At 38.5% G+C, this 15,678-nt stretch overlaps 1 protein-coding gene across 1 annotated transcript; it reads right to left on the bottom strand.

Moving 5' to 3' along the window:
- Positions 1–2,302: 2,302 nt before the first annotated feature.
- Positions 2,303–11,457, bottom strand: LOC139714766 (proteasome inhibitor PI31 subunit-like). The gene is made up of 6 exons (XM_071626432.1): positions 11,293–11,457; positions 9,211–9,363; positions 8,098–8,180; positions 5,181–5,429; positions 3,679–3,828; positions 2,303–2,447 (listed from the first exon to the last, which is right to left on the bottom strand). Exons 1-6 carry the CDS (start codon positions 11,428–11,430, stop codon positions 2,303–2,305), a joined length of 918 nt encoding a protein of 305 aa, XP_071482533.1. The 5' UTR covers positions 11,431–11,457.
- Between the last annotated feature and the right edge of the window lie 4,221 nt (positions 11,458–15,678).

The following is a 15,678-nucleotide window of genomic DNA, read 5'->3' as shown; positions in this document are numbered from 1 at the left end:
CAGACAGTAGCTATTTGTACTTGTGTATGGACCCCTTTCGCCTTACTGTAATGATTTCTGTACAGGGGATTTTTTAGTGTGTGCAAGGAACAGGTGGCAGTTTAAGATAGGTGGTCACTAAAACAGGTTTGACTGTATTCAATTTGATCTGTGTGCCTCTGTGTGTGTGTGTGTGTGTTTGTACTACATGGTATATGTTTTCTTTGTAAGGAATGGGGAAAAAATGGACAGGCCTTTTTCAGATCTTCAAACAATTGGAAGACAAATCAATGCACAAAAATCCTCATAACATGGAATTGACTTTAATTTACAATTGCACAGCTTAGAGCTAAACACGTACAATGTAGTAAATAGCAGTAGTATCTGCAATAATTACATTTCTGTGAAAAACAACTGCTCATCCATATTTAGAAATTAAGGAAATAAATTGATCACAATTTGAATCATGAAGACAAATGATCAAAGAAAGAATGAAGATATATGCATTATATAGCTTTATGTGGCCTACCACCACAAAAAAAAAAAAAAAAATCTGTCTTTTATGCGTCTGTAAATAACTTCCGTTTTATAGTCTACCAGTATGGTATATGGTACAGAATGTACACGGTGTATAACTGATTATGCAAAAAGGTGAAGTAAATGACAACATACAATTTTGAAAGAGCTATTTTCTTCAGACAACCATTCAATGAATCAAAGTCCCAGTTAAACTACTTAAGCTTTTAACAGTTTTGGTGGTTTACTTACAGAAAAGCCAATTTATGGGGAACTTTACTCAATTTTATGCCAAATTAATTTATACACATACATACACACACACACAAACACACACTCACACAGACACACACACAAACAAATGGATGTACCCAAAAAAAAACCACACACACACACACACACACACACACACAATCCCCCCCCCCAAAAAAAAAACAAACAAACAAACAAACAAACACACACAACAACAATAACAAACAAACAAACAAAAATCTTGAACGGGAGGGCTGGCATACCTAAAGTGAGTTATAACATGGCAACACAAAACAATGTACCCTCTAGAATATGCAGTTGTGTGTATAGGGGACTAGGAATATATGTAAAGTTTCCTTCACACGCTTTCTGGCTATGGGTGATTTCCTTGTTGAAACATTTCTTGCACAAATGTCATAAGATGCTTTCTCGCATTATCATCACATGGAAATACATGTACGGTGTATACCAATGTAAACTGCTGACAACATTTTCAAGTTGTTGTTTGATAGTGATAGACAGCTGTAAAGGATCATGCAAGCAATGAATATCAAATACAACATATCAGTGAATATGTAAGCGATAGTGGTAAGAAAGTTTGGGCTATGAGAATATTTGTGACATGGCATATCTTTCTGCTAAATGCTCCTCTAATTTGACATGCAAATATAGTATCAATACCATAAACGGCAGTATTGTCACATGCTTGCTGGGCGAGTGGCCAATGTGGGACAAAAAGCAATACGGTGCACTCCCATTATAACAAACATGGTCATAACGAAATTCTCCATACAGTGAAGGAAACATTCTGGTCACTAAATTATCATCTATATATCTTTACCTCCGCCAAGGGGGGAGGTTATGTTTTCATTACCGTTTGTTTGTCCGTGTGCAAATTTAGATGAAACTTGCAGGGAAGGTTGAGAATGACACAAGGAACAGATGATTAAATTTTGGTAGTGATCCGGAAATTTTAATCGATATTTTGGCAGGTAGGGTCAATGAACTTGGGAGTTCAAGCTGCGCATTTTTGAGGTTTTCATACGCGCACTAAAGTGCGTGCTCCAGTTTTTGCTAGGGCGAGGCGTGCCGCGCAGCTGAGGGTTTATGACGTAACAAAGGCTTCTATACTGGGAAATCGCGCAATTTTCAGCATGCGTACATATGGTTAGAAATCACTGATCTCTATGAAAGAGCAAGATCATTGGTAGAAAGTAGCTGCTTGGCGGAGGTCTGCGCTCTCAGAGTGCTTTTCTAGTTATATATTTTACTGTTCAGCTTTAACAAAATTTCGATATGACAGAAAATAACAGGTGTCCCGAGGACTCCGTTATAATGGAAGTTGCCTGTAAAATCCGAAAGATAAATTGATAACATTCCGCATCCTCCCAGGACTCTCTGCATTCCCCAAAGAGTATTCCTATACTTCTGAAGCAGACGACGCCTGCCATCATCGAAGTCACTCTCAGAAGATTTTCAGTCCATCACAACAATCATAAAGAGAGAGAGAGACAGTCGTAGATGCCCACTGGCTGCAAGGTCTGTTCACGCTCATTCACATGAACATGTCGTCGTAGCCGGGAGGGGGTAGGTGGTCGGGGTCGGGATCGCCAAGGAAACCGCCCGCAGGCCCACCTCCTGGGCCCATCGGTCTTGGGGGTCCGATGGGATCGAAGCGAGCTCCGGGAGGTACGGCACCTCTGTGTATGATCATGAATGTGGACGTCGGTATGTGTTTCCGCCGGATTATCACGGGGGCAAGCAATACGGACATGAGAAAGAGAAATGAGAGATGGGGAATATATGAAACAAGCTCATAAACCTTTTAGATAGACACAAATATTCTAGCACAGGGAGTCATTTGGGATGAAGCCCATGAAATGACATGGACTAAGATTCACATGTCAAAAGTTACAAGAAAGTCCTGTCATAGTTGCTGGCAGCACAAAATACAAGGCACTTCAGATACTAAAGGTCCTGTTTACCTTTGGGAGCAGTGATTTAAAAATTTATATCACATTTCATGCATACACGTATGTGTACACGGTGTAGATCTGCTGCACCACAAAATATCCTGCCATATAAAATTTTTGTAATAAAGCCTTAAATATGAGGAGATATCACTATTTTTCTCAGTAAACCGTTACTGTAGACGGTTTAGTCTGGAAATATTTTTATTATAACTATTGTTCACATGTTGTATATTTAACAATACTTAACATCCATTTCACTAATTCAAATTTTTACAGTGGTTGTTTCTATCCCAACTCACATTTTAAAACTATTCTAAAGCACTTATGCTGGGTTTTTGTTTCATCTGCAAATGGTAAATTATGCCTTTAAAAGGAATTGGCATTGTAGTGACATTTTACCTCATAGTGTCGATTTACTCCTTTCATGCTTGAAAGGAACAAAAGGAAAGAAAATGCTGTTCCCCTTCTACATATCGCTACATATCAACAGGTCTGCAAAATGGAATTTACACACATATATTATAGCCCTGCTTTGTGCAAGCAATACAAGTATAATGCAACAGGTGTACCCAGTTATATCGATCTAACTTACAATGAGGTACAATGTACTGCTCTTACTGGGGTGAATTTGGCAGTCCCAATTTTTACCACATGTACTGTATTTTGTATTCACCACTTGATTTTGTTTGTCTCTATTTTAGTCCGTTCAATTAAGTACCAGTTATAACAAAGTAAAATAGGCAGTCCCCGCAACATCGCTATGATGAGGTCTCCCTGAACACTTAATTTTTTGTCTGATTTTATTGAAATAACTGTCGTTTGTTTTGTTTCACGCTGTTCATTCTAAACTTGGAATACAGGAGTGGATTTTCTCAAAGAAGACTATATATCGAATTGACTGGGATTGAGACCAAATCCCTGTTTGACCCCTGACCTTATCAAGTCTGCTCCCACTCACCTTGGCAATCTTCCGGGCATTCCGATGCCGGGGTCGATTCCTCTATGAGGCATCCCGCTGCGGAAAGGATCCATCAGCATCCCTGACCCGCCGCCACCGAACGGGTCCATGTCGCTACGACCCACCGAGAAAGGATCCACTGGCTGTCCCCTTTACAGTCATGGATGAGAAGAATATTTAAGCAAAAACCAGAAATCAGAATGATAATAAAACTACCCTGTTTACGACAGGCCTTGTACAGGGTGTACAGGGTACCTATTGCGGCAGGGGCCATTTCATTCATTGATGAAAAGGCCCAATCTGGGCCCCATTTCATAATACTTGTTATTAGTGACAAGTTGTCATAGTTGTGACAAGCTACTGAAATCCTTGCAACTGATTGGCTGAGAGAAAATTTGTCATAGATATGTGGCAGTTGTCACTGATAACAACTTTTATGAAATGGGGCCCTGGTGTCACTTCCCATAACACTTGTGAGTATCTCCTGCTTGTGTTCTAAAGTGGGACTAAGCACACATGATGTTCATTAGCTGTTTTATTGATGAATGAATCTGCCCCTGCCACAAATAGGCATCCTGCCACAAACAGGAGTATTTACTATAGCTCTTAGGCACTTTTCACCATAGAAAAACGGCAAATTCATATCACAGCCTCACTGCCAGTTATAGATTCAACGGGCTGGTTGACCTAGAATTTGACTCAAGTTAAAAACGGATATCTCATGCCATCTTTATGCAAGCTTTGAAAGAAATATGCTGACAGGACATCCCATAGAAGTCTCAAAGACATACTTAAAACATCAAAAGATTAAAAGATGCTGAAATCTCATAAACACACTCATAATCTGCACAGTTCTTACGACACTCTCCTCTTACAAATCCAAACATGCAAAACAAATATAACATTGGGAGGCCGTGCATTCGCCTGCGCAGCTCCCAAACTTTGGAATGACCTACCATTAGAAGTCAGGAAATCCCCAACTGTAGCAGTCTTCAAATCAAGCGTCAAGACATATATATTTTTTTTATTTATCTGTGCACTATCACAAAGCATAGCAGAAGCTTTTGTGGCACAGAAGAATGTATGTACATAGGTTTTGCGCTTTAGAAATTGATATCATCACTATTGTTATCATCATTATCATAATCATTATTATCATTATCATTATCATCAGTGTTATTATTGTTATCATCATTATCATCATTCTTACTACTACTACTACTACAACCGTGTACTACTACTACTATCGAATTATTATAATACTATTACTTATACTATTACTATTACTGTTACTGTTACTATTACTATTACTGTTACTATTACTATTATCATTACTATTACTATTACTATTACTATTACTTATACTATTACTGTTACTATTACTATTACTATTACTATTACTATTACTATTACTATTACTATTACTTATACTATTACTGTTACTATTACTATTACTATTACTATTACTATTACTATTACTATTACTAATCCTCCATGCTCACCACTCGGGATTACCCCTCTGTCCGGGCAGTCTGTGGGGTACTCTCAGGGGGTCATCCTCTCTGAGTGGGTCCTCGTCCCTCAGTGGGTTCGTTCCTCTCCCCTCTCTCTCTTGCCCGGGGTGCCTCCTTGACGAAGCACTCGTGCTCTGCTCGGACGGACCGGCCGACGCCGCCTTTTCCTCCCTCTTCAGTGGGGAGATGAGGTCATCCTCCAGAATGCGTCGGAGGAGAGTCAGATCTTTGTACACCCTGATGGGCAATCACATTATCATCCACAGTTTATGTCATGAATTGTACAGTCTGGATAATGTGGTTATAAAAGCATTGTCACCTAGTGTATATTTCACAAGACCAAAGTAATACCTTTGTAGATATGTTTATATACATGTGTTTAAAAAAATGTATATTTCATCGCTTTAATCAATTGATGAATTATTTGTATAAGAAAACACAACATTCACTTTTTCTTAAATTCAAAAGATATCAATAGAATTATATTACCACATCTTGGTCCCTTATCTATACATTTCCAAAAGGAGTTTACCCTTGTTTGACATCAAAAAGAGATCTGAAAAGATGTATTACACTTGATTACAGATTCCCTGATTGCAATCAGTGACCTGTGCTTCTATTTCTCATACTGATACAGTACATCTGGAGGACAGAAATTTAGTGCATTGGATCAACTGATCATTATGTCCACTGCTGGCGCCAAGTTTTCAAAAGGGGGGGGGGGGCACTTCCGGGTTTCATGAGTGACAAGCAAAATAAAAGAAAAACAAGAGACCCGCGGGTCTAGCGCTCACCTGAGTATCGCAAGTTCACCTTTCACGCAGTCACTAATCTAAATTATTCACAGCTCTACCAAAATTTGACCAGGCATTCTCAAGTAGAAGATGAAACTGTACAATAAGGGCCCAAATTTTTTAAGATTCCTTAATTTGGGGGGGGGGGGGGATTGGGGCCCCCTGGGGCCCTCTGGGTGGGGCATGGTGCCCATTTTTATAAATTGAGATCCTGACCCCCTAGGGATGCTACCTGCCAAGTTTGATGAAAATACATTATGAGGTTTTCAGGAAGAAGATGAAAATGTACAATTCAGGTCCCCATTTGGACCTTCCCAACCAACCCCCCCCCCCCCCCCTGCCCCCAAGAGGGGCACCCCTTGATCTCCTATGAACAAACTTGAAAATACAGTCATTAATGTACTCACTCATAGTATTATCTTACCTCTATAACTTCTGATTCTAGAGAAGATTTTTAAAGATTCCTTCATTTTGGGGGTTTGGGGCCCCCCTGGGGGCCCCCTGGGTGGGGAATGGTGCCCATTTTAACAAATTGAGTTCCTAACCCCCTAGGGATGCTACCTGCCAAGTTTGGTGAAAATGGGTCATGGGGTTCTCAAGAAGAATATAAAAATGTACAATTTAGGCCCCATTAGGACCCCTCCTCACCCCCCTCCCCTGGGTCCCAAGGGGGGCACCCCTGATTCTGCCATGAACAAACTTGAAACTACAGTCATCAATGTACAAACTCATAGTATTAACTTAGCTCTATCACTTCTGGTTCTGGAGAAGAAGATATTTACAGATTCCTTAAGTTTGGGGCGTTTGGGCCCCCTGGGGGCCCCCTGGGTGGGGCATGGTGCCCATTTTAACAAATTGAGTTCCTAACCCCCTAGGGATGCTACCTGCCAAGTTTGGTGAAAATGGGTAATGGGGTTCTCAAGAAGAAGATGAAAATGTACAATTTAGGCCCCATTAGAACCCCTCCCCACCCCCCTCCCCTGGGTCCCAAGGGGGGCACCCCTCATTTTGCCATGAACAAACTTGAAACTACAGTCATCAATGTACTAACTCATAGTATTAACTTAGCTCTATCACTTCTGGTTCTAGAGAAGAAGATTTTTACAGATTCCTTAATTTTGGGGGGTTTGGGCCCCCCTGGGGGCCCCCTGGGTGGGGCATGGTGCCCATTTTAACAAATTGAGTTCCTAACCCCCTAGGGATGCTACCTGCCAAGTTTGATGAAAATCGGTCTTGGGGTTTTCAAGAAGAAGATGAAAATGTAAACAGTTTACGCACGACGCACGACGCACGACGGACGACGCACGACGCACGACGCACGACGGACGCCGGACGAAGGGCGATCGCAATAGCTCACTTGAGCCTTTGGCTCAGGTGAGCTAAAAAGCCTTCAGCTCATCTTTCTCATTCCACAAAACAAAACAAAGCCTTACTGCACTCACACTTCAACGTTTCTATTATCTTTCTAGTGCCACTTACGCACTTCCGGGGTAAAAAAGTCCCCCCGCAGAAATAAATTGCACATATTTTTAAAGTTATAACTGGGACAATCTACACCTCATAGCCTCCAATACCTTTGGCACATTCTATCACTACTATTTAACATTAATCAGCTCCTCCTAGTTTGCTGCGCTGAACTGATCAAATGATGCCACATCCTTGGCAACTACAATGTATGCCAATTCAAGAAGGATAAAAAGAAAAATAAGAGAACATTGCATTGAAAAAAAAGAAGAAAAACATAGCAGGGGTGGACTGTTTAAAAAAAAGAAAGAAAAAAAAATGGGCAACACCAGCAACATAATGAACCATGCAAACAACAAATACAATGTACCAGTACACAAAATGGCAGTGCCATTTATACATAGAGTCTGGTAAACTGTGCTCAAGTGGGTAGCATGTTGGCAGCATGAAGTTGAGTCTGAATTGGCAAGCATGTACCAAACAACTGCATGCTGTGCTATGACCAGCCAAACCGAATTGGCCAAACTCTGTGCGTACATGTAGATGGCTGTGGGCCAAGGACCCGACAGTACTTTATTCATACATGTATGAAGACAGAAACAATTATCTCTCACACTCAACCTGGATGAACTTTAGTGTTCTCTTACCTTTCAAAGTCATGTAAATGTTCTTTGTCCACAAACTGTTTGACATCCAGAGATACACTGGTCACTTTCTCATCTTTCATTCGCTGAAGAAGAAACAAAAATTAAAAGAGAAAAAGGATATAATGAAAGTTAGTCAAAGCAGTTCTCTGTAAAAATTCAAACAAACAAAAAATCTGTCAGGATGCAAGAAGTACAATGAATTCTCAAAAGAACAAGACAGCACAATTTACAAATAGACATATACATACGATAACAGAAGTCTATTATGTTTTCTATTTTCATGACTTCGGAAAATATAATGAGACTTTCAATAATCTTGCACAGTTGCAAAGCCAAGGATATTTGTCTGCCATTTAAAGCTGTAACTCACACACGCTACCTTTCAATATCATAGAATTCGCAATATAGAATGTCCTTGGTAAGAATCTGAAATTTGGTTGACATTATAAATGTTTATCATTCAAAGGAGTAATATTTTGATCGCATTCTTTTTTTTTTTTCCTTCTTAATGGATGGTCTTCTGAACTCTAGATAATTTAAGTATCGACAGGGTTCCGAAATACAAAGTGCATATCTCTGATATAAACTCAAGTAACTTTACATTTGTACATTCACCTTGATATTCCCACATACACTTAAATCTTAAATCCACAACTTGTATGTTCAAGTTCAATCTATTCATGTGATACACCACCACACAACCTCTGTAGGTAATGCAGACTATTCTTAAGACACTCCACGAGTAGCTTATAACTACCCCCCCCCCCCCCACTCAGAAAATGTCTCTACTGAGAGAAATTGAGAGTGCAATGTATGCATCATGTGGGCTACTAAATTCATCTGACAAATTTCCTGTGGTTTTTGAGTTATTGTTGCACTGAGATGAGAAATGGTGAGATACATGTACAATGTATACTCGGAGTCATAACATTTCACAACATCTACCCTTATTAGGTTGATCTTGCCACGTCAAAATCTTTCATGTCTGCTGAGCAATTATCTCCATACCAAAAAAAAAACCCAAAACATTTGATTTGCAAATACTAGGACTTGCAGGTATCTAAGATCCACCAACTACATTCAGGCAATACACCATAAACATGAGAAAATCACCATGAAATTTGAGAAGAGCGCCTCTTCCACTGCAAGGCACTTGAGAAGGAACTTGTCTTCTGAGTCGCCCGGTACATAGTGCAGAGTGTACTCCTCCTGAGAACCGTTCCACGATGGCGGCAGAATCTCACTCCTCTTGATTGATGCAGGTGTCTGGGAGTAAAAGTAGGGAGAAAGAAGCAGTAGTAATAGATTTTGACAGTTTTTTTTCCTTGGTATGGAATTGCATGTGTTTAACACCACAGGACTGTGACAAAAGGAAAAAAAAAAAAAAAAAAAAAACCTTTGAAAGTTCCCGAAAGGAAACACATCATCATAAGAGATGGAGCATTAAATAACCTATAACTATAGTAATACAATGCTGACAGGCATGTGACAGTTCACTTGCCATCAGATGCACTCTCCTACAGCTCTTCCCGTGCTCATGGTATTAAATATTCCATCAAATTGTACTAAAAACACAAAATAAACTGTTTAAATTAGAAGCTCACTTTGAATATCAGTAAGAATGCTCATAGTGCAGAGCAAGTTATACCAGTAGAAAACCATCACCAACTGACAATACAACTTTTGATCTATAGGCCTAGATCTATTCTAATTTAGTCTTTTCACCAGTAAATATAGATTTCTAAATCTAGGTTGAGTTTTTGTCTACAGCCCATCATCATCACTTGTCATAGTCATAGACATCTAGAGTAGAAAATAACTACTGTACAACATGATATATTCGCATTATGAATTTTTCGCGAACTGGAGCCGACGGCCTTTTTTGCGGCATGAAATTGTCGCAAACTACCACTGGCATTCAATGTATAGTGTAGACAAGAACTTTCGCGTGCATTTTAATTCCGCGAATCTTGGCACTCGCCAAATTCGCGAAATTAAAATGCACGCGAACATTAATCGTTTTACAGTAAATGTGACCGGCTACAACAAAACGATTCAAAATATTCCCTGATTCCTACACTTCCACTTTAAGTTCATATAAAACATGACTCATAAAAGTACTCGATTTCAGAGATATCAATGATTTTATAAGTGCATGTCGAGTGAGTTACAAAATCAGCATTTCGAGAAAACTACCTTCAAAGTTTTCCTTCCGATGCTATCATGATGAAGGGGAGGCAAGACAGTTGGCAGACAATAGAAGGTACGCTCCTAGCAACCTCCGCACCGCTGGCACTTAGCTTGAATGAACATCCCGGAGCTCCGGGATGTTCATTCAAGCTTAGTGCCAGCGGTCTAAGCACAAGCAATCAGTAACCAGAATGCCGCGCACTGACCAATCACTCCATCCTTGATCCTTCTTAGTAAATAGTAGGGGTGGAGTCTAGCTGCGACACTAAATCCAAATCTTGGAGTCTTGGACACGCTTCTGTTCCATTGGCATTGGCATTGCTGAAAGTCAGAAAATCATTTAGTTTTTCCTTTGATCATTGTTAATGTTAGCTTCGAAATTTCGGCAGATGGGTGATAGGTGATACTTTGGACTAAGTACAAAACTATGCCAAAAACAGATAAAATTTATCCGATCGTTTTGACCGGTTTTGATGATCTGACTTCACACTCTCTTTAGATCTAGAATCTATATCATCATTTGAATTTACTGACTGCACTGTCTCAAGGACAAGGCCCAAGCCGCAAGGGTTGACATTGTCTAATTAGACTCTAACTTCTATAGTTTACACTACCACTACTACCAGTACATTATCACTTGACATTAAGTTTAACACTAAACAGTAGATCTAGTCTATAGCAGTTAGAATTTAGATCTAGTTGTAGAGTCTAAATCGATTTATTCCGTATTTTTTCAACAGCAATGCTAGTACAGGATGATTCCAACATGTACAGGATGATTCATACATGTATACGTGCTACCTAGTTATTGGTACGCATCATAATTAATTCATGCGAGACATAATTATAACTTGTCTTAGAACGTCATTTTTTTTAATCTTTTTTTTTTATGCAGAAACAAGTAAACTGCTTTCTCTACAAAAATGTAGGCGTGCGGGACTGAGCAATCCAGCGCAGTCGGAAGAAACAACCTGCAAGTCAGCAAAACTATCCAGGGTAAATTACCTCGTCACCTTTACCAATGCACTTGAATCCCTGATGAACAAGATTCCAGTGAATATAGCAGACTAAGGCATCATTTTCTGACTGAAGTTGAGATTGAACACTCGCGAAGAGTAACTCGAGGCCCGGGGAATTTGCCATCGTTATCGCAAATTCATGATTACCAAAACAATCGTGTGGAAATCTTGAATGCAACAATATCTCAGTGCCCTACTTTCACACATCACGTGAACGACGTACACTCGAGAAGTGATTGCGTCCTGTCTCTCAGAAAGTTTTGGATTCGTGCATTTTCGAAAAGGGGTAATTAACTAGATGGGCCCGTTTTATCAAAAGCTTAAAACTTGTCAAATACATTGTAAACAACCGAAGATGAGGTACTGACATAATCATTGTACGTTCAGTTTGATATACACTAGCAGATTTCAATAAATTGTATCTAACAAAAGAAATCCCAGCAAAAAAGGTGTACAAAACATCAGCCAAAAGTTTTTTCTGTGTTTTCTTTTTTTTCCTTTGGTTATTTTCATATTCATAGTTATACTACAACTTGTATTTGGAGAGAGTAATTCTAATGAGAAACTTTGTGACATACCAGTAGTTTCCAAAAAGAAACAAAAACAAAAACTAGAAAAGCAATCGGGGGGGGGGGGAGTGCCTTTAAAAACAAATACAATTGTAGTGTAAAACCAGAAATATTCCCTGCATGGAACTTTAAAAAATAAAGAAAAAAAATGTTCTCGGTCCATAACCTAGCAACTACATGGTTGTACCAAGCACAACCTCTTTCTCCCTAAAAGTGATTTCTGCCAGGAAACTGCAAGATCTCATATTAAAGATCTCGTATTAAAGAAATTTAGTGAAGATTTTGTGTACATATTCAAATAGACTTGAGTGGTGGTGATATAGTCTCCTGATGGAGTAGTGTGCATATATGGTTGCTCTTAGCATACATGTACCACTGCTTTTTGAAAACATTTGAACTTTCTATCATCAGGTATGATTTTAATGGAATCTCTGCCATTCAATTTTGTTGGATTTATTTACATTGTATTCCAGTTTAAGAAAATTTGGAGGTTGGTGTACAGAATTGCATATGGTATGTCAATGCTTGTGGTGACTGACGTGGCAGAGCAACTCAGGGTTCAGTGGCAAAGGAGATTGATAAGCAACAGGTGCATTTCACTCAGATAAAATGCTGTAACCCAAACAAATAACATCAAACAAACAACAAAACAGCATCACTTTTTTTTTTTAAATAGTGGAAAACTGTCAGCTAGAAAATGGATGCATAACATTTCCTTCAGCACCAACAGAAACAATTATGTGGCAAATACTGGTAAGGAGTCTACAATGCAAACTTTCTCTGTAAATTGTAATAAAACATTAATTTATTCAATAACAATATGGAATGGGTACAGAAGTTATGTGTACATATTGAAGTGGGAATGAAGGAAGACCGAACATTATTGACCAGTTTACTCATTTGCTACTTACGTACATGTCTACTGTACGGGTGATATTCATTATTCCGTAAGTTCATTATTCCAAAACACACAAAGTCAATCCCCATACATAGATGTTCATTAATCCAAACATTTGTCGCATTATTCTGAAGGTTTGTTATTCCGACGGTTCGTTAATCTGAAAAAGAAAAGATGCATACCAGCTAATGAACCTTTGGAATTATGAACTGTAAACCACTTTACATCAGGTGAAAGGGAATTTCTTTCTGATACTACTTTAAGGACATGACCTTGGTACTGTGCATCTTTACAAGTTGTTCTTTTCTTTCACAAGACCTTCCTAACTTGGCTTGATGGAGACCTCACAGTGGTCTTTCTTGTGAGAGCTGTTACAGTAACTTTGTTTTACCAAAATTCTGATATATGAGGTTTTTGAAAAACACTAAAATACAAGGAGCTTTAGGGGCAAGAAAAGTCATTCATTATAATGACAATGTGCTTATACACTGTATATGAAATGCATAAACACACATTATAAAGAACTTATGTACAAGTTCATTAGCAAGACAGTGCACCAATTACCAATACATTCTGCACGGGGGGGCAACTTAAATAATGTTTTACTCCCTGTGACAGAAGAATCATGTTTTCTTTTATGTTTTGCTCTTTTGCTGCATATAAACAATACTTTATTAGTGTAAAAATGCTGTCATTGCATACTTCCATAAAGCTAAAAATAAGCTTGGCAAATGTTTTGGTATATTCAGTACTGTAATACACTGTGCATGTATGCACACACTGTATGTCATCATATAACATCAAGGCAGTAGACTGACACAATAATACTGCACATAATTCCAAAAATTCAAATTTACCTGGGCACCAATAAATAGCCCAAATGCAACACTGCACACTGGTACTGGTCCGATAGTCCCTGACCAGTAAAAATTACTGTTGGACCAGTAACACTTTCAGGAATGGACTAGTGAAAAAATTGAAAAACTTGGTACCTACTGGTCCGACCTGTCTGTCAGACCAGTAGAAAAAATGGGTTAGTGTGCAGCCCTGCCAAATGTATGCTTTACTGTTTAGGGACTACAATTTCATTAGACATCAGAGTTTGCAAGTAAGCATGTGCACATTGTAATCTTATGCTACTTGTACATGTACACACACTTTTTTTGTGGAACTACATGCTTCCTTGATCACGATGACATGTTACAATATGAGGTACTGAATGTATGATTGTATTGAAAATGCAGTAAGAAAAGTGCTATACATATGAAATCTGAGTTAAAATACATGAAACTGCCATACGACATTGTACCAGAGGTATATAATTCAAGCAATGCTGCTTGCAGAAGAAGGGATTGCAAAAGTTTCTTCATCATTGCTGCAATTAGTGAGATTACTTTAGAATCCTGACTCACATGATTTACACAGAGTTCAAATTAATGTGAGTCAAAATGTTGAGGTGTCTTTCTCAATGGTAGAACAGTGCTCAAAACTTTTGCAAAGAAAAAGTAAGGACAAAATGAAGAGAATAAAAAATAAACATAAGACAAATCTTCATCTAGCTGATGCTAGTAGGTTTGAGGAGGATTACCCATGTGTGCCCTGAATAGGTTGATGCAAATTACTACATTGTATGTTGTCAATTGACCACACACAAACAGAATGTGTTAGGAATAACCCATTAAGTATCATAAGAAAAATGAAAACCAGTGCACACAAAATAAACACATTATCATAATCTTTTCAAACAATATATTCATACACATTCCACATTGGACAGAATTTGAATGTGGCAAGGGAGTGTGCATTTTTGTAGTTGCAAATTACCTCATACTGTAAAAGTGGAAATTTTCATGCATTTCGCGCAACCAGAAACTAGCGCGAAAATAAAAGCACGCGAATATTTTTGCTTGCCATATGTTCCTATGCATGATGTCTTGATTCCGCGGAATTAAAAACACGCGAAACTCTTCTTACCCAGCCAAGCACGAAAAATTAGTCGCGCGGAAATATCCACTTTTACAGTACCGGTAATGGAATTTAATAATGAGACATAGTGTAAGGCAGACAAACAAAATTGAACATTTCTAAGTAAATCAAGTACCTCAGAAAGAAAAAACCCTCTATATTATCATTATTCATGCTATTCTGTGAATACAACACTTTTTGTGCAATATACAGTCAACTCCCACATATACTATTAGCACAAACAGCCTGTCAAATAAACAGCAAAGTCAATGAAAATAAAAAGTCCTAATTTACATTGAAAGCTTTATGTGGGTATTCCTCTGTATATACTGAGGTTGAAAAATGTTGAAGCTGAATACTGTAAATGTAGAAATTTTAGCGGTATGCCATTTTTTTTTTTGCGTATTTCGCGCTACTTCTGGCTAGTGCAAATTCTAAAACCCGCAAAAGTATCTCCACAATTTTCTCTGCACATTTTGAATGGGTTGACAATTGCGCAGCGCAAATTCAGCAATCCGAGAATATGTTTTTGAGCCACTCAGCACAAAAAATCAAACACGCGAAAATTTTGACATTTACAGTATCGCAGAAGTATAATATTGCCTTAAGTAAATGCGTATTACTCAGTCTGTCAAGATCGACTTAAGCAGAGTTGACTGCATGCCTTCACACTCAGACAAGAAAGAGAAATTCATGTTTCCTCATTTTCTGTGACTGTTGTAAAGAAAAATGCTAGAAATAATATGATCTTAAACACTTTAAGTTTAACAAAACATTTGCACATTCTGATTTTTATATTGGCATTGCAGATGAGATTGCAAAATGCACAAGAGTTCAAACAGAGCAAAATATTTTACTACATGTATTACAGTGAGATGTAGTACAGTCAACTCCTCGTAAGTCGACTGCACGTACGTTGAATAACCAGCCATGTCCATAT

Source organism: Diadema antillarum, unplaced genomic scaffold, assembly GCF_040938485.1.
Source record: "Diadema antillarum isolate AM-2024a unplaced genomic scaffold, OU_Dant_1.0 scf00000045, whole genome shotgun sequence".
Taxonomy (NCBI): domain Eukaryota; kingdom Metazoa; phylum Echinodermata; class Echinoidea; order Diadematoida; family Diadematidae; genus Diadema; species Diadema antillarum.
The sequence above is the reverse complement of the archived record's forward strand: the minus strand, read 5'-3'. Positions and strand labels throughout refer to the sequence as shown.